Raw genomic sequence first — 19,846 nt, forward strand, 5'->3', positions numbered from 1 at the left:
TTGAAAGCATTTAAGGAGAAAAATAGACAATGAACAGGATCGTGGTTCAAATTTGTGATAAGAGTTTTTCCAGCCTTCGTTTTCATAAAACAGGAACAATATAGTGGCTGCTTCGGTTCACAATCTGTTGCAGCTAAACAGTATACAGGCCGCAGGAGACCGACCGCGATGGAGGGAGACGGGAGGAGGACGGAGCTCAGCAGCAGCAGCGGCAGCAGAGGTGTAACACGAGACGGAAAAATCCCCCACTAGACTAGAAAGCAGCCAGCAGCAGCAGCATCCATCCAACTTCGGCCATTCATCCATCCGTCTGCAGTTCACCTGGCTGCATCAGCTGATCTCGAGATGCGAGGAAGTGATGGGAAAATTCAGCGGCGGAGATCCCCGTCCAGTCGAGTCAGTGACGTTTATATCAGAATGGGAAATTTGTGAATGAATCCTGGAAAAATAGTGTTTGGTTACAGAGCTGCACATTCCCGATAAGAAGTTAATATATTTGAACTCAGGTGTCCTTGTTAATGGTGGACTAATAAGAGGTTGGTGGTGCAATAAAAATCAGAAAAAGAAGATTTCGCAATGCAATTATCAAATTCAATTCCACTTCAAGGTTAGATTAACTGCAGCCATTTTAGTTTAACCAGAGGACGACTATAACTCACTGACGGTTATTGTTAGTTAATGACTATTAGAAAAGTAGCTAATTTTGGGTCACATTATGTTATTACATGTTGTTTAGTGTCTGCGAAGAAAGAGAGGCTACACAAAAACAATAATACACGTCCTGTAGGTCTCCCATTTCGGTAGCTAGGCTAACTAACGTGAATGTATTTGCACGGTTCAAGCTAACGTTAGCTTAGAAAAACAATTTGTCGTATTTGTATATTGTTTATTTGAAGCAGCCCGTAGTGAAAAGAAGCGTCTTACCTCCTCCTCTCGACAGCAGCTCCAGCGCTTCGACGTAAACAAGTTAAAAATACAAAGGGGAGCCCGATATCCTAAAGGTTTTGTCCATAAAGTTCGTCTTCTTTCATTTCTTGTTCAAATTGTATAGAGTGTGCAGAAAGTAAATAGTTTTCCTCTCAGTATCGAAACGTAAAACTCCCCAAAGCGAAAATGTACTCTTTTGACAGGACTTTTAATTTGACACAGATAATTGGCGCGGGATAAAAACGTCATCGAGCTTTTCCTCCCAGGCAGTCGCACGTTGATGATTCGCAGGTGTTGCCGTCTCCCTCCCTTCCTCTATTGTTTGAGGTTTTGATGAAGGGATTGTCAGACACCGCATGAACCGCAGGAATTGCCCATGTTGTGGAATAACAGTCACATAGGGTAAGTGTTATGATAGTCAAACATCTTTATTAAAATGTCTTCAATGCTAAAATAGTCCCCGCGTGAGGGACGGTGCCAGTTTAAGCTCGCGGGGGCATTGTTAGCTAAGCGACAGTGAAGCTGTCATCTTCTCCCAGCACGGGAAGACATGCGAAACGCTATGTTAGCTCATGCTAAATGCTAAATAAATATAATATTAGATTGATTTCCAGGATATATTGATAAAGGGTTAATTACTAACTCGCAGAATGTGTTTAATTAGCACATTAGACGGTAAATGTTAGCTGGCCTGCTAACTGTTGAATGTTATTGGTTAGCTAACATATCATCAGTGGCTCGTATTGGTATTGTTACTGGTACTGTTTTATAATATGGATAAAATAACATGTACAGTAAATGTTAGTTAGCTAACTGACAGCTGAACACGAAGTATAGCTCGTCTATTTGTAAATTAGCCATCGAGGGGAGGACACATTAGCCATATTCAAATTAGATTTCTGAAATCCCAAACTGAAAATCATGACAATAACTTAAAGCAAAATATTTAGAAAATGTCTGGATTGTTTTTTTCTGAATGACTGTAGGAGTTTCACACCAACAAGTTAAGTAATTGTTAAATTTGATCTAAATAAAAATTGTGTACAGAAGTCGAGATGCCGAATTAACTACAAGCTCCCGATGATTCATTGGATTGGGTTAAGTCGTGTTTTTCTTGACTGACGAGTGAAGCATTTTTTTTCAAACAGAGTTTTGATGGGACAATTGAGGTGAAAGTGAGTTGTTATGGATATAAGCAGTATTTCATGATGCTGTAGGTCTTAGTTTCATTACGCTTACGGTTTCTTTCCTTTGGCAAGGCATTTGCATTTGCATGACAAGGAGTGTCTGCTGATGTTCCAGCCAGAGGTTTCTGGTTATGCAGTTAAAGGGGTCCAGCCAGTGTCACATGCTGCTTCTCATGCCTTTGGTTCTTTTAAAGCAAGTCCTCAGGCCCTGTCCAGTCTGTCAGATCTAAGATAGGCTGAGTGCAGATGCTGTGATACAGCACAAATGGAGTGACGGTGCAGCAAGGCAGATAAAAACAAGGATATCTTTGATAAATTCATGTTAGAGGTTCATGTGTGGAGGGACAGGAACGTGTAGGTTTTGACCTTCAGAGTATGATGAACAGATGAAGACATTTCTACTCCTGCACTTGACGTAGGTCACTCTGGATAAGAGCATCAGCTGGATGCTTAGATTAGGCATGAAGGGAGATCACGTCTGTTAAAAGCTGATGTAAGCAGGCAGTCGCTCTGGGACAGCTGGGACAGACCAGTGTTGTCTATAATGCTGCTGTTTTGTCTGTGTTCTGCTGAGTTGCTGTCAGGGCTGCTATCTTGCTGCTGTGCCCACATTTTCCACCTTTTTATTGTAATATTTCACCAACATTAAGTGGTGTTTCCAGACTGTGGTCAGAATCTTTTCCATGTTTTCCAAGCCAGCTGTTTAATTTTTACAATTTAAACACTCCAAATACTCAGCAAAGCAGGCTGTATTATAAGGGAGAAGCTGTGTGGCTGTGACAGTGTTACTCATGAGGTGACTCACAGGCACTTGGTCAAGATCATCCTTAGCATTTTAAATCAGCGAAAAGAAGAAGCTCTCAGTTCAGTGTGAACGATGCAGATTTCTCTCCCGGGCTCACACTGATGTCAGTCGCTATAAGAGATAAGTGATATCTCCTATCTGTTGTACTCACAGCCCTAATGTGAATGTGACTATTATAATTCCAATGCCAGGGTCGTTAATAGGTCAGTACAGGATATCTATCTGCCAGGCCTCTAATGGCAAACAGCACATTTAGGCTGCAGCATTGCGTGCCTCGCTGGCAGTAATCTCCTCTATGGAGCAAACCGTTTCAGCTTCAGTGTTATGTAAGAAGAGGATGAATGTTGCCCAAGGACTCTGTCTGTCCACAAGCACACTTACTGATACACCGCCACACAAATTTGCATGTTATATGTCTGCATGGGCAGGCCGAGCACCAAGGTCACTGATGCAGATGGTACTGGGGAAGCATGACCCTGCTCAGTGTCCCATTGGTAAAAGTGGCTGTTCATGGCTTTGTCCTTTTAAAAACTCAGATTTTTTATCTTTGTTGACATAACATATGTCTGTCTACTTAAAGGAGCACTCCACAGATTTTACTCCTGGAGATCAGTTTACTAACCATGGCAGAGGCTGTAAATAATAATTTTCATTATTACAATTAATTGTTTAGTTTATAAGAAAAAATTGTGAAATTGTGAGAAATGCTCATCACAATTTTCGAAACATTTTCAAAAGTGAAATTCCAAATGCATCTTTTGTTCGACCAACAGACCAAAACCCAAAGACTCCTTGCAGCAACAGCAACACTCATACTAAGGGAAAAAAGTCAGGATATTTTGGCCTCTGCTGCTTTGATTGTGACCATTGTTTTTTTTAAATCTGTCTCTCACAAGCCTCCCAACTTTACAGAAGTGCAGTACCAAAGAGAGTACCCTCTTTGACTTTGTGTGTTTAATGTTTCGAATAGCAGAGGTTATTTAAAACAGAAGGAGTACAGTGAAAGCCACTTAGGCATGACAGACTATCAACAGAGAAACTCCAGAGTGCCGTACTGTACGGGAACACGTGTCCACTGCTGACCAAATGTCCTCCATTTTTCAAATTCTCCTCGGGGAGCTCAGAGAGTGCATCCTGTCTCATTCCTCCAGAGATAAGCAACAGGATGTGGAAGGGCTCTGTCTCACCCCTCGGCCCTCCCTTAAAATAGTACGTGGGCGTAAGAAGGACATAAAAATGCATCAGAGTTTATTGTCTCTAAATTGACTAATTGACTCTTAATGAGTGACTTTTTATCATATCTAAAAACATGCCTCCTTCAGAGACTGAAGAGAGTAGAAACCTTTCTTGAGATTTTAAGCCTTGACTGATGTCGTTTTAATGGTTGTAGTGGCACATAAGATATGTCAAATCCTAAAGAAGATGCCAGACAATCGGTGGTTTAAGTGTCCAACAGCAAACACTGTGGGAGGAATGTTTTTTCTTTTTATCTGGCTTTGAATGGCAACAACCAAGTGGGAAGGAGAGACGAGGGAGGGCAGCAGAGGGAAACGATGAATGTTGTCAACAGCCTGGAGTCAGGGAAGCTTCATACACACACACTGATCATAAGCAACAGAATTACTCCACCACTAAACTGATTTTAACTCAAGTTTTTACACTTTATTTTCCTTAATTTGCCTGTAACCATGAGCAAAGTCAATGTGAACTGACATCTTTTCACTTTCTCTCCTCAGGTAAAGGTGTGTGTGGGCACCACCCATCAGTCCGAGAACAGGATGTGATGTCACAGCAATAGAGGCTGCCATTTTCTGTCCAGCTTTGTGTTTGTGAGTGGGGACTCCATCCTCACCCGCTCCAAGGACAGGAGATGTTTGAAGCCAAACCTCGGGCGGTGGAGAAGAAGGAGTCGAGCACTGAGACAGGTAGCATGTTTGTGTTGCTGTGTGTGTTGATATTGTAATATTATCAGTGAAATATCTCCATGGTAACTGTAAAATTTGTATGGATTTTCAAAATGATGCTCTGCCAATGTCATGCCGTCCTGAAGTACAGTATGCTGTGTCTTTGGGCTGGATGCTATAGATAGCCCCATCTGTCCCAGTAAACCACATATTTGCTCAAGTGGAAGGACGTGGGCTTGTACAGTGCCTGAGCCAGGAACACACACACACACACACACACACACACACACACACACACACACACACACACACACACACACACACATATTCAGATGCTTCATCTGCCCACACTCAGTCTGAAAACACATTCACTGCAGTCTTACATTTTTCATCTCACTGTGGCTGCACTATTTTGACAAAATAAACACATCCCTCATCATTCATTTTATATGGTTGATTTGTTTTCTATATAATGTGTCACTGGTGTCATAACTGATTAAGTACATAGTATAAATATGGCAACCACACACTTCCTTTAACCTGTCAGTATAATGTAAGCTGCTTTGGCCATTTTCGTAAGTTGTAAACCTGAAAAAAATTTCAGAGCCAGGCTGACCATTTCCTCCTGCTTCCAGGTATATGCTAAGCTAAGCTAATTGCTGTAGCAATTGCAGCTCAGCTGTAGCTTCATATTTATGTGGACAGACATCACAGTGCTATCAATCTTCTCATCTAACTCTCAGTGAGAAAGTGAATGGTCTCAATTCCCAAAATTCCTAACTACTACTTTATTAATATTGCAGGGGCCAACCATATGCCTGTGGGGACTATGAATGATGAATAATGAAAGTAATCATTAGATGCTGGTCCCTAAATGATATTTTAACGGCCTTCTAACCCGCAGATGAGGGTCTGGGCAGCAGCAGTCGGCATTACGGGTCCGGCTCACTGGGCTCAGGTTCGGCCGGATCCGTCTACCTGTCCGACAGCCAGGACTGGGTGGTCTCCCCAAGCTGCTCACCGGATGAAGGCCCTGTCCAGCCCACCGCCATCTCTCCCCTGCTGGCCGAGGAGACGTTTCGCTACATGAGTACGTGTTTAGATTTTTGTTCGGCGTCATCAGGACATCACTGCTGTTGTTTTGAAATAGGTTGGACAGATCTCTTTATGCTTTCCTGTTTCTGTGTCTACTCTCTTTTGATTGGTCAGGCCTTATGTGACATCACTGAGCAGATGGTGTGTGTGTCTCGGTGCATTAGACACGTGAGGGATTCATTTTATACAGCGCACATCCTCTTCAATTAAAATCCCAGGGATTTAGCGTGGATATTATTTGACGGTCATTGTGCCTGATTGTCTTTGCTTGTGTGTATCAGACAGCTCTGACAAGTGTGTGTGTGTGCGCGTGTGTGTGTGTGTGTGTGTTTGTGTGTGAGAGAGCGAGGGAGAGAGGGAGAGAGACAGTGAGCAAGAGGAATCCAGCGATCCAGCCAGAGTTAAGTGCAGCTGAGTTCAAAGCCAGGGCCAGAGTCACGGGACAGAGTGATGAGGGGGGAGGAGGAGGGTGAGACAGAGCGGACTGATAGAGGATGAAGACAGGACAGTCGGGAGAGCAGTCGGATCATGCCGGTTTTAAACATCCATAATGAGGAAGTTTATGATAACTTTGCTATGGAAGGTGAGCGGAGGCGTTAGCACGGTGCTCGGTATGTGTGTGCGTGTGTGTTTGAGAAAGAGAGACGTGAGCCGGTGTGACTGCAGAGTGTGCTCAAGTTTTGTCTGCAAGGTCAGGCAGAACAAGAAGGGGTGGAGGGGAAGTTTGTGAGCATACTGTATTGTGCGTTGGTGAAATCCTTGAAAGACAGGAAGTAGACAAGTCTGAATGAATGCTTGTGTGTTTACTTTCAAACAGGCTGTGGTATGCGGGAGTAGTGTTGACGGTTGGATTGATGCCACTTCCTGTCTGTTTTTCTCTTCAACTTTGCACAATTTGCGACACTTATTTCCTCTGTATATCACTGTATAAGAATCATTTTGCAGTTTTGTGTTCAGGTTCATTTAAAGAATTTTTGATTAGATATGACTTGAAAAGATACAGAAGATTCAACACTGTAGATGCAGAATGCTTTGTTGACATCGTATTTTCATAGGGTCTGTGTTTAGGTGTTTGTTAGCTGCACGTGTGACAGAAGGGGTACAGTGAGGGTGTCTAGGTTTCATGTTTCTTCTTGGTGATACATTTGCTCCACTTCTGCTGTGTAAAATCAGACACAGCCTATTAATAGTGCCTGATACACTGGCAGAGGCCTGATGCACTCACAGAGGTATGGCATGTTAATATACAAATGCCCCCTGGTTGTCCTAAAGCAAACATACGGTATATATGCAGAAATGTGTGAGGAGGCTTAGACGAGTGTGGTTTTGATGCATTTAGACAATGCTGAAGACGTTTAAACAGCTTAAATATTTAATCATGCTATATGATGATATCTCAAGTATCAAGTGTCTCATTTGTGTCATGTTGTGAAATTGGATGAAGGAACTGTGTTAGCAAAAATGCTGTCTGAACAGCAGAAACTTGAGACGATAACAACTCCATTTTACTGCAAATGCAAAGTATATTTATTTGAAGAATCATTATGCAGTGAACCCCATGCATTTAATTGTTCATGAACTAATATTTGCATTTGGGTTGGGTGATGCAATATGCAATACCATTACTACTACTGGAGCTATTCCTTATTGTCCCTGCTATATATTCTTCTTTTCCTCTGAGAACAGCTTGTTTATTCATTCATGGAAAAAAAAATATTTCAGAGTTAGTGTTATTACCTCTACATAGTAACTATAACTATAACATAACTACATAGTTCCCCTTTTAAGCTTTTATTTTGAAAGGAAGGTTGGTTTTACTGTTTTGAGTTGTTAGGTGTTGTCTCTTGTGAGGCAGTTATTTTTGTTTCAATGGAAGTTCCAAATAAAGGGGAAAAAAAATTATCATTTTTTCCAAAGTACAGTACAGTATGGTTATTTTAATCCAATATTTATTGAATTTACATAATGTGACTTAATTGTGATATACAATTACATATACCTTGATAGTGTTAATACGGGTATTATGACAACCAGATCTTGTCGAATGAGAGTAATGTTCCTTATTTTTTAGTAAATCTGTTGAAGTAGTAGCTTGGTTTGTGTTGTCATTGTTAGTTTTAAATGATCATGCGGTTTTGTCAGTCTACAGTGATGAGTCAGGGTATTAACACTAAACAGAGTTTAATTAAAGGATCAGCCTGCTTCTAATGCTTTCTAGTCGTGGAAACTCTGACCTCACACGTGTGTGTCCTGTCTAATCCACCCTCACAAAACTACATCAGTAGCACAATTGACACAACTTGTCTTGCCTCTGTCTTGGTCAGTAGGGATCCGCAAACTTGACCTTTATCCCTGACTGACACAGATTTAAAATCAGGTGTTACAATTCGTCACATAAAAAAGTTATATCTTCTGCTGATGTCGCCAGTTTATTAGTGCCAAAGGTCCAAACAACCATGAATAAAAAGGACCATATTTTTTCTTATCAAGTCACTCATTGACCATTGCACTGTGTGTCAGTATGAATACAGTTACATGAGTGATGTCCTGTACATGAATCACTACCAAAATGATAATGATAATTCATTGAACTTTGCAGTTAAGCAGTTTATTGTGACCAGAGTTCAGTCACACAACCCACACTATGTGTGTGCAGTGTGTGACTGCATTTGGAGTAATATCTTCAGTTTTTTATGTTGGGTTAGGTAGATCATGATCAAACCGGACCATGGACATATTTTATACAGTGACAGCATACTCTTCCCAGCAGGTAATGGGATATGTGTGTATGTGTGTCTGTGTGTGTGTGTGCGCATTGTCTTCCAGTGTGTATAAGAAAGATAGCTCTGTTAGGCAGAGGTTATTTTTAACTGTCGGTTGTTGGGCTTGTGGACCCAGAGGTCACTGTGGGCCTCAGATTACTGGACAGCAGCTCTCATCCATTAGAGCAGCTGCTTCACTTGAGGCTTTCTAGCGCTGCTTATTACATTTAACTCCTGATGAAATGTAGTTTGTTCGACCACAGCAAAGATTGCACTCAATTGTTGCAATTACAAGTCTTTTCTGATAAACAAAATTAATTCACTGAACTTTATGCAGCAATAAGTGATCTCTATTTATCTTGTGTTTTTAATATTTTGCCACGTTTCACTCGCATTATCATTTATACTTAATACGTTTTAAAGTTGTTTGTAACTGTTGAAATCAAAAAGGGGATTCACAAAAGTTCATGTTTTGCTGCAAATATAGCCAAAAATACAAGGTATGTGATTGACCGAGCATAGAAAATATGAAAAATGCAGTTTTGTAAAAGTCCAGAGTGATGATTCTGAGTGGTAGACAATGTTTCAATGATTAGAGATGCCACTTTTCTTTAAACAGGTGGAAGGGGGAGCGGTGCAGCGCTGGTGACACCCACTCAGGTGCTAAAAGCGAACAGAAGTAGTTGATGTGTAGATTCTCTGACTCTCAACAAACTAATGTTTCTATATGAGATTGATTTATTGAAGCTTCAGCTTTCACCCTCAGCTTCTCACTTCTCTCTATGCTGCTCCTTTTCTCCTTTCTGTCTGTTCATTTTCAAACAAGCTGTTTGCTTGTTCACCTTTTGAACTCTTCTTTTCTTTCTCCTGTCTCTCACTAGCGTATCTTGCTTTGGAGCCCTCCTCTTATTCCCATCCCGGCTCTCAGAGCCTCTCCAAAGGTATCTTCCTCTCTGTACTTGCCTGTTCTGCTCTGCAACTTCTTCATTTAGCTTCAGTGTGAGAGAGGGGCTTTAGTCCTCAGCTGCACTTCACCAGGAGCCCCTCTCTGCTTTTTTGCATGTAGATGACAGCAGACAAGAGATTTGCATAGTATAGGTCTGCTGTCTGCCACTCTAGGCGGCTTGTAGTATCATATAGTGTTCGTGTGCAGTTTATTTTTTGTCTGTGTAAGGCTATTGTGGCTTCATTACATTCAGACCACTAGCAACCACATTGCCACACTGAGCCATATCTTCAAATTACATTATTAGTGATTTAGCAATATATCTGACACATATTTTAACCACACTAGTTCATGATAGATATGGGGCTGTGTGATTAATTTGAGCAAGTTGCTTGTGGTCAGAAAATATTTGGTAGTGGGTAAAGGTGGCATGCTACAGAAGTGTGTCAAGAGTGATATTTCATGTTTACTTTTTGTTTTTGTGTGACGTTCCCTGAATGAATATTTTGAATGCTCATGCCACAGTGTGCATGAAAGATTGCATGTTTATGTTTGCGTTTGCTTGCGTGTATCCTAAAAGTAAAATTTTCTTCCTGGCAGTCCTCAGTGGTGATCGTGTGGAGCAGATGACCAAGACCTACAATGACATGGAAGTGGTCACGCAGCTTTTGGCTGAGGTAGCTGTCTTGTCACTTTTAACATTTAGTTTTTTATTAAGAAGCAGCGTCTAATTGGCTGATTAACTGTGCTCTTGTTGGACAGCGGGACAGAGACTTGGAGCTGGCAGCTCGGATCGGTCAGTCACTTCTGCAGAGGAACCACCTGCTGCAGGAACGCAACGAGGCCTTAGAGGAGCAGCTAGCACAGGCCCTGGACCAGGTAGCTTCAGCATGCTAGTTATTTTTTTGTTTATGATGACAGATAGCGTTGCAGTTTGGTTGCATCAGTATTAGATGCATATAATGGCGTCATCTGTATATAACCGAATAAAGCCCCAAAAAATAATGGCCCAAACATAGATCCTTGTGGTACACCGTTTTCATTCTACCCAATCCTTCCCCATCGACCAGGTTCACCAGCTGCAGCATGAGCTCAGTAAGAAGGACGAGTTGCTGCGAATGGTGGCCAGCGCCTCCGAGGAGAGCGAGACTGACTCCAGCGTGTCCACGCCGCTGCGGCAACCTCTGCCACTGGGGGGAACCACCGCCGCCGCAGCCCTCAGCCAGCTGGAGTTTCTCCAGAGCAAGCTGCAGGACCTGGAGGAGGAGAACCTGTCACTGAGGTCTGAGGTACGAGGCATACACAGGACAGATGAGGTTGTAGTGGAGACTGGAACAGAAAATAACAGGAAGTGAAATGGGAAACTTAATTTTGGGAAGTTTAATATATAATATCAGTATAATTACTGATGCAAATTACCATTGTACCTTTTGTTTAACTATGTCCTCCTGTTAAACAAGCTGTTTACAGAAGGTCTATTATGATGAGAAGGTGTGTTGATAACGGAAATCGTATGTGAATTGTTCCTCTCAACATCTTCACTCCAGGCATGTCAACTGAAAAGCGATACCATCACCTATGAGGAGAAGGAGCAGCAGCTAGTGAGCGACTGTGTGAAGGAGCTCCGTGAGTGAAATGCACATACATTTACACTGAGAAGACACGGTCTGGTAGAAGGCTCGTTTAAACTTCGATCTCTATGTGTTGGTTCTAGGTGAGTCCAACAGCCAGATGGTGTCTCTGTCGGATGAACTGTCTCAGAAGAACGAGGAGCTGCTCAGACACCAGGAGGAAATCGCTCAACTGCTCTCTCAGATTGTTGAGCTGCAGCACAGAGTGAAGGAGGTGGGATCACATAACTACTGTTACAGGTTATGTTCTGATGAGATGTGCACTTGAGTCACGTAACTTGGATTAGAGTCAGACTGAAGTCATGAAACTGATGACTGTAGTCTGCACTTAAGAAGATCAAAAGATTTTCAACTTGACTTTGACTCCGACAAGACTGAGAAACTGATTATATAGCTGGACCGTGTATGGACAGCATGCTGAATTGTGGCCAGACTGTTCATTTCTTTATACCCGGATGTAATAAAACATGACTACTCGCGTCTGGGACAGTAACAGTGTCACACTGACCTGATTGTGATTTTAATATATTGTTTTCTGTGCAGCTGGCTCTGGAGAAAGAGGAGCTGAGGATCCACCTACAGGCCTCTAAAGACGCTCAGAGACAGCTCACAGCAGAGGTACAATGCCACACACACACACAGGTCGCAGATAAAAAAAAAATCACAGCTGTTTAGATGTGTAGCTTTAATGTACAGTATCTGTGAAGAGCCACAACATTGTGTCTGTGTTTTAGCACGTTATGGCAATTACCTTATGCTTCACAGCCTTAACCCAGATTATTAAAATCACTGGAGAGAAAAAAATATAATCATTAAACTAGTAATGTAATTCCATTTGAACAGCTGAAGTTCCTCATTTAAATTGTGGTTAAAATCACAATTTCTTTAAATTGATCTTTTAATTAGTAATTATGGTAATTCTGTAATTCCATAAAAAGATTTAGCAATTTATTTCACACCATTAAACTGACAAACTATAAATTTATAGTCTGAATGAATGTTGAATTTAAATATCTATTGAAGTTTTTTCTTAATCACTGTGTGTGTGTGTGTGTCTGTGTGTGTCTGTGTGCTGCAGCTGAACGAGCTGGCGGACAGGAATGCAGAGTGTGTGGAGATGCTCCATGAATCCCAGGAGGAGATCAAAGACCTCCGCAATAAAAACACTCCTTCTGCCGGGATGCGAAGGCACCTCTCCTACGGCCTCTACCCCATGGTGAGAGAAACACACCAAAGTTTTATGTAGCAGCAACGAGGAGGAAGTGGGAGTCCTGAGACACAAATACACAACATGTTACTAAAGGCACAAAATGCACCAAAAACGACAATAAAAAACTAAGATTCCAGTGCAGAATTATGTACATTACCAATATATATGACCTTTTACACCTTTAAACTTGCTTGTTTGTTTGTGTACAGGACTCTTTGGCGGCGGAGATCGAGGGCACCATGAGGAGAGAGCTGAGTGTAGAGGAAGAGACCGCCTTTCAGGACCAAAGGTCAGAAACCTTCACTGAACTACTGAAAAATCTAATGAAAAGGATTGTTTTGTTTTGTTTGTTACTGGGACTATGGAGACAACAATTGAATCCCACTTCCCCACACAAACTTATTGGGTGAATTTAGTTAGTTTTTCTGTATAGTCGTCTTTATACCCATTCACATAAATCCAAAGTATTTCTATAGGACTCACCTCAGGGATATAACGGTTGCTTTCACTGACTTCTTGTTCAGTAGTCGACAGTATTTTTGTCAATTTGTGGACCTTGTTGCTGACCTTTCACCTCTTCTCCCTGCAGAACATCCCAGAAGCGAGTCTTCCAAACAGTCCGCTCCATCAACGCCTCAACATCACGGCCAGCTTCAGCCACCCCTCCTATCCCCGGCTCAGGGCAGAGCTCTCTAGTGATGACTGCACAGCCCTTCCCATCCAATCAGGGGTATGTTACAAAGAATGTTAGCTTTCCTGTTTAGCATTTTAACCTAATTTTGGATGATTTCAGCTCAATAAATGTGCCTGCGTTTGCAGGGAGGAGGTGCGACTAGGCCAGCCCGGCTGTCCAGGAGGAAACGACCTGACCAGAGCCCTCCACCGCCTGTCGCTGCGACGACAGAACTTCCTGTGCGAGCGCCAGTTCTTCCAGGCGGAGCGCGAGAGGAAGCTGCATGCGCTGGAAGACGGGGATGGCAGCGGGTGCAGCTCACCAATGGGCAGCGTGGTGTCTTCTTTCTCCAACCTGTCGGAACTGTCCTTCAGCTCCAGCGTGTTCAAGACCTTCCTGCCTGAGAAGCTTCAGATCGTCAAACCCATGGAAGGTAAAGTTATCCATCCAGCTTATGTGGAAGCCTCGCAGTACAGCAGTGAAAGTGGAGAAGCTGTCAGGAGCAATTTGAAGTGTAACTGATTACATTTGAACCAAGAAGAAGAGTTTGCATGCTGTAAAACACCACTCTGGCAGCGCGGCTCGATTAGATGCAGCAATTTCAGGCTCTGTCACATCAGCTAGAGATCAGTCTTTGGTGAAATCGGCACAAAATTATTACTGACACATTTCTTGGTGTAGTGATCTGCACAATAAGCGGCTGGCTTCCTCCGGGTTAGGGGAATATTCAGACTGGAGCTCAAGGAAAGGGCCCTTTTCTTCAGACAAAGAGGGAAATAAATGGCAAGCTATAATGGACAACCCCTCTCACCCTCTCTACGCCAAGCTGAGGCAATTCAGGAGCACGTTCAGCCACAGACTCATCCAACCACATGCCTCAAAGCTCTTTCATACCATCAGCGATCAGACTGCACAACACCACCACCACCACAGCTCCCAACACCTCCTTTCTCCACTGATTAAGGACTGAACCATACACTTCACTGTAACTTAAAGACTGATTGTTTTTTTGTTCTTGTTGTTATCTATTATCTCAGGAACATTGCACATTTACACATTATATTTATTATATATTGTACACGTCATGTACATACAAGGACAATTACTGTATATAATATGTTTATCTTTATTCTAATAGTTTTTATTATATTTTTTATTCAATTTGTTATTTTATTCTTCCAATATCTCTTTAATATTGTCTCTATTTTTTGAGACTTAGTCTTGTGCTGCTACTTATTTCCCTCTGTACTGCTGTGTTACCTGCGAATCTCTCCCAAGGGGGATCAATAAAGGAACATCTTATCTTACCTTATAACATTGTGAAATTCCTTTCCAGGCTCACTGACACTCCATCACTGGCAGCAGCTGGCCAAACCACACCTGGCCACCATCCTGGACCCCCACCCTGGTGTTGTGACCAAAGGTTTCTGCTCGCTGCCTCAGGATGATGTCTACCGCCTGTCCGACATGGAGGAGGATGAGGAGGATGAAGAGCACCGAGGAGCAGGTGTCCTGGAGAAGGGGGCGGCAGAGCGAGGAAAGGAAGAGGAGGATGAGGAAGAAGAGGAGGGTGGGATCATCTTCAAGGTTCGTGTTTCGTCCACACCGGAGGAGAGGAGAGACAGAAAGCATTCAATGCCAGCTCTCCCTGTATCGCCTCTCCCGCCATCGCAGCAGACATTACCTGGGACTCCTGCCAGCTGCTCCTCAGTCACATCAGCCCTCTGCCTCACTCCCCCACCCCGACAAATCACTGAAAAATCCAGCCTATCATCTCAGCCCATTCCAGGCGTTTGCACAACAGTGGTCCAATCACAAAGTCAGATTTGCACCTCTACATCCACTACTGTATCTTCCTCGGGTAAATACTACTTAAAATGTTAAAATATAACTGTTCAAAGTACTGATTGTTCTTCTCATAACCTGATTCGTTGTGTGTCCAGTCCAAAATCCAGGAAAGTGTCAGAGCTCCACCTTTTCCACCTACACCTTCACGACTTGTCGCATCCTGCACCCCAGTGACATCACACAGGTCACCACAAGGTAAAGGTCTTCCTCAAAGGATAAAGAAAACTTGTCTTGAACTTGTCTTTTTTTATTTAATTTTTTTTTATTTATGATGGTAGCAATAAGTGACCGAGTGTCAGGAAATGAAGGGGAAGGAATAATAATAATAATATCTAAAATAAATATAATATCCTATAAATATAAATTGTCTGTGTAAATTAAGTTTACAGAGTTATCACCACGAGAAGTCATAAAGTATTGACTCTGGTAAGTCAAATTAGCAGAAGGGATCTGTTTAGAGCACTGTTTGTGTTTTAGCAAAAATATCGATATTAGGCGCCAGTGGTGATGCGATATATCGCTTCCTCTTGTGATAAGATATATTGCCATATCGATATTTTGTCCCACCCTCAGAGCCGATGTGCCAATTTAGCTTAGCTCTGCCCGTTACTCACTGTTGTTACACCTTAAAAGCTCACTGTTCTATCACTGCACAGAATTGACATGAATTTACACAATTTACCACTCGAAAATCGTAGTAACTTTCTCATTTCTAGCTGATGACCATCAGTATTATCAGCTGAAATGACAACAAGCTCATTTAGCTCACCTTAGCAGCAAAAATTGGTTGAAAAATGTGTCTGACGTTTCAATGTTTTGAACCTTGTTAAAGGGGCTTCACCTCACAAACTGATGTACTTAGTTATGATGTGATGTGCTTTGTCTTTGTTACAAGGTAGTACTCTAAGCAAGTTAGCTTGACATGCTAACGGTTGCAGATAAACACACTGTAAAATCAGTTTGTTACACCTTTGTTCTTTTAGTTTTCTTTTTAGAAAAAAAGAGACACCACCCTCCAAACTCTTGTCTCTGTCTCATGTTTTTCAGTTCTCAGTCGTCCATCATGGCCAACACACCCAGCTCCATGAGGACAGGTCCCAGTACCCCTGTGACTCCTTGCAGACTGAGTCTCGGTGACTCCTTTCCCCCTCGACGCCCTGCTGCACCCCCTGGCGGCCTGGCCAAGCTGGTCCTAGAAAGGGGCATTTCTGCACAAGTCTCCACTGACACTCCACCTTCATCCCCAAAACCCACACCGCGGCAGCCCCTTTTCCGTCTTCTCCCAAGCACTCCCCCTAACTCCCCCACCCACTCACCTTCTCCCTCCCCGGTGCCCATGGAGGCCCGCCAGCACTCGGCTGACAATTTCCTCGCCTCGAGGCCAGCAGAGCTTTTTCTCCAGGACGTTTACGGTTTGAATTTGGGCCGTGCGCCACATCCCGACCTACCAAGCTCTTCCCAGGAGCCCCCAGGCCTTGTCCCGTCCCCTAAGCCAGGCAGAGCCCGGCCTGACCCAGTCAACGTTGGCCTGGTGGAGAGGCTGCGGCGGCTGGGATTCACCAAGGTGCTCCATGGTTCAGAGTCTGAGGCCTCAGTGCCACGCCAGGATTCTTCTACTTTTGTGTCAGCAAGCGGAGGAAGCCTATTGGACGGTCTGAGGCGCAACCAGAGCCTTCCGGCCATGATTTGTGCCCGAGCGGGGAAGCCATCCGCTCACCCGACACCTCCTCCTCACCCCACCTCCCTGGCCATCCCACCACCATCATGGGGAAACCTTAAAGAACGCCGCCGGCATCTTGCCTCTGTCTCCCATGTCCCATCAAGTTCAACCAAGCGCTGAGGGCAAAACATGACCCCCTCCTGTACACCTCCATCCTCCACTTCTTCCCCCCATCTCTCCTCCTTTCTGCCTTTGGAGAGAGGAGTTGGGGCATCTTGTGGCCAGAACAATCCCTCCTTTTTCTGAATTAATTTTAAAGCACAATTTAACTAAACTGACTGTTTTTAGAGATGCCGCAGTGTCTATGTGTGTAGATGTTTGCAACAATGCTAGATATTGAGGCCTTAGCTTGCCTCTGAGTGGGTGATTCAGCTCCCCGTACCTTCTCAGCCGTGTAGGAATCTTAATTAGGCTACGTAGTTTTCCTGTGAGACTCTGGATGTTCAGGTTCAGGTAGAGGAGGTGAGGGGAGGACAGCATGTAAGTGAAAGAAGGTTTGTGGATGTGGATTAGAAAAGAGTTAAAGGTCCCATATTATGCTAATTCTCAGGTTTAATTTATGTTGTCTACTAGAAAGTGTGCACATGGTTTAATTTCAAAAAACAGTGTATTGCTACAGCGGGCTCTATTCACCCTCTGTCTGAACGCTCTGTTTTAGTGCCTGTCTCTTTAAGGCCCCTCCTGAAAAGCCCACTGTTGCGGTTGGTCAGCTCTCATAGGCCTGAGCAGGCACCGCTCGCAGCGTTTCCACATTAGCTCAGCTGGTTTTTGCTACCACAGAAGTTTTGGGGGGTGTGGCCGAGGGCAGTGACTGTATCATTGTGACATCACAACTTTACAGAAGTCCTGACCGCTCGTTTACAGTGTCTGAATATGGGCTGTTTGCATTTCTCTGTGGACTGAGCGTTTTTATACTTTTACAATATTTATACAGCACCTTGACCTGCTTTTAATATGAAAAAAGAGGAAATCTACCTTTACACAATATGGGACCTTTTTAAAGGGGCATTAAGTCGTTTTGGAGAAGAAATTTAAACTCAGAATTTTATTATGTCTAATGTCAGAAATATGTATTTTTTACATAACTAAATAAACAAGCTGTTCTCAGAGGAAAATAAGGTCCCTCGAACACTGTTTGAAGCTAGAAAGGTGGCAGGGTCCGCCACATATAAACAAATTGTGTTGTCCTTTAAGGGCAGTTTGCTAAAACAAAGATAGTTTGTTTATTTAATTTGTTGAGGCATAAAAAATATCAGTCAATAAAGATCTTAATCTTCTGAAGAATTTTTTCCCCAAAAAACTACACAGTGCACCTTTTTTAAATATGAAGCGATGAAATGTTGGGAGAGTTTTGTGTTTGCATGTTTATTCATGTCAGAAGAGAAAGTAAGTGCAAAGAGAGAAAGACTGAGCATCCAGAGTCTTGCGATTTCAAGGGCTTGTTGTGTAGTGGGTTGGAAAAGCTTTAGTCTGTAAAAAATCATTTACTGTCAGAATAGAAGGGATTCAACGAAGACTTTAAGTGCTAGCTGGCTTGACAGCATACTGCCAGGCTAATCATGTAGTCAGACCATGCTATTAATGCGCCAGTATTAATATTATAATGATTTTACAGTTCATTCTTGCACGGATGTCCGGTGACCCCTCATGTGCCGTCTCCCTTTTTCCTGCCTCTTTGCAAGCGTCTGCATGACACAAAAGCAACTGTGCCTACGGGTCCCAGCATGCACCTGTCTGCTGACTGGTGGGGCCAGGCTTGACGGAGGTCAGATATCAGGCGCCAGGCAAAAAAAAAAAAAAAAAAAAAAATGGGTCTGCCCTTTCCTTCTTGTGTTTTGTGCGTTTTTAAAGGTATGAGGCCTTAAGTAGAAGCCAGCACTGTTATGATTTGTGTTCCTGTTGAAGCCATGTTTGTATATATTGGTTGCACTCAGTGGGATTTGGAGTTTATTTGAGGATCACTGCTCGGTTGAAGACATTTCACCACGGCCTTGGGCTTTTAAGAGAGGAATATTGTTTCAGTTTTCAGCCACCACCTTTATCTCAGGCCCATGGGACGTTCAAGTTCAGTCTGTTAAGAGGGAAAAACCATTGACACAGTATTTTAGTTGTCTATCACATTCAGGTTTATTTTATGTGTTTCAGGGTTATTTCAAGGACACAAACTGGCCAGCAGGTGGGAGTATCCCTGTAGGAACGCATATTAAAGTTCATCCTATACACTCATTTATAACATCATGTTTAGATACAAGGAGCATAGAGCTGTGTGACCCTTCAACCTTCCAACCGGACCCCCCCACTCAGCTACTGCACTTTTAATTTTTACGTAACCTTGATTTACTGACACAACTATTTGACGTATATAGATTCTAACATATTAATGAGAAAATTAGCATTATGTGTGCCTGTTGTATCAATGTCGGCTAACATTTTGAACTAAGGTTTTAATATATATAGCAATATTTTTTTTGCTTTTTTTTTTTGCTTTCCACATGTAGAGGCCCACAGAAGGGAAATCCAAATGACGCCAAAAGTTTTATTTTGAAGAAATGGAATATTCTGGCTTACACGTGTGTATGTGACATATTATAATGTATTTAAGGAGCTTCAGTTCAATGTTTTATGTCTATAGGATTGGGAGAAGAGAAGACAAGAGAAGGCACATTCAGACTGTTAGTATCTTTTCATTTGATGTCGTTGTCATTTCAGTTTTACAAATAATGCAGGAGGTTCAGGTTTGTGCTTTTCTTTGGCTAAAATCTAAAATGTCCTGTGATTTCTTCACCAGTCCCCTCCCCTCCAAGATCATGATCCGATGTAAACTACTCATGGCTATTATTCGGTTGCCTCTTTTTTTAAAATAAAGCAATGGAAACAAAGACAGTGACTCACCGACTGGTTTACTCTTACTCATGTGTAGGAAATTGGTTTGTAAGGTCACACGGAGAAAAGGATCCAGACTGATTTTTTTATTTCATTATTGGGAATGTTTTTGTCTTAAAATGAGAAAACAAAACTAACTCATGTCTGCATTTAGCTAGACACAGCTAGATTAAATGGTGTGTAGAGAGCTCTTTTGCCATGCACGTGTGTTGTGTGTGTGTTTGTGTGTGTCATGGCTTGTCAGTCAGTCAGCGA

General features: G+C 42.7%; 1 protein-coding gene across 2 annotated transcripts; it reads left to right on the plus strand.

The window, feature by feature from the left end:
• The first annotated feature begins 1,193 nt into the window (after window positions 1-1,193).
• Window positions 1,194-19,589, plus strand: trak2 (trafficking protein, kinesin binding 2). Of its 2 annotated transcripts, XM_073495526.1 has the most exons (17): window positions 1,232-1,329; window positions 4,656-4,844; window positions 5,728-5,913; window positions 9,562-9,621; window positions 10,227-10,303; window positions 10,389-10,505; window positions 10,697-10,915; window positions 11,174-11,252; window positions 11,341-11,471; window positions 11,801-11,875; window positions 12,336-12,473; window positions 12,677-12,756; window positions 13,057-13,197; window positions 13,287-13,573; window positions 14,477-15,001; window positions 15,084-15,183; window positions 16,036-19,589. In XM_073495526.1, exons 2-17 carry the CDS (start codon window positions 4,790-4,792, stop codon window positions 16,826-16,828), a joined length of 3,063 nt encoding a protein of 1,020 aa, XP_073351627.1. In that variant the 5' UTR covers window positions 1,232-1,329; window positions 4,656-4,789; the 3' UTR covers window positions 16,829-19,589. The 2 variants fall into 2 exon arrangements, with proteins under 2 accessions (XP_073351628.1, XP_073351627.1); XM_073495527.1 differs by lacking the exon at window positions 9,562-9,621 and having other exon boundaries at window positions 1,194-1,329.
• The last annotated feature ends 257 nt before the right edge of the window (window positions 19,590-19,846 follow it).

This window comes from Pagrus major, chromosome 24 (genome assembly GCF_040436345.1).
Source record: "Pagrus major chromosome 24, Pma_NU_1.0".
Classification (NCBI taxonomy): Eukaryota; Metazoa; Chordata; class Actinopteri; order Spariformes; family Sparidae; genus Pagrus; species Pagrus major.

Excerpts from the sequence above, each read along its gene's own strand:
- trak2 (XM_073495526.1), top strand. The coding sequence starts at position 4,790 with ATGTTTGAAGCCAAACCTCGGGCGGTGGAGAAGAAGGAGTCGAGCACT. Across the intron at positions 5,914-9,561 it reads GGAGACGTTTCGCTACATGA|CGTATCTTGCTTTGGAGCCC; the intron begins GTACGTGTTTAG and ends GTCTCTCACTAG. Across the intron at positions 9,622-10,226 it reads CTCTCAGAGCCTCTCCAAAG|TCCTCAGTGGTGATCGTGTG; the intron begins GTATCTTCCTCT and ends TCTTCCTGGCAG.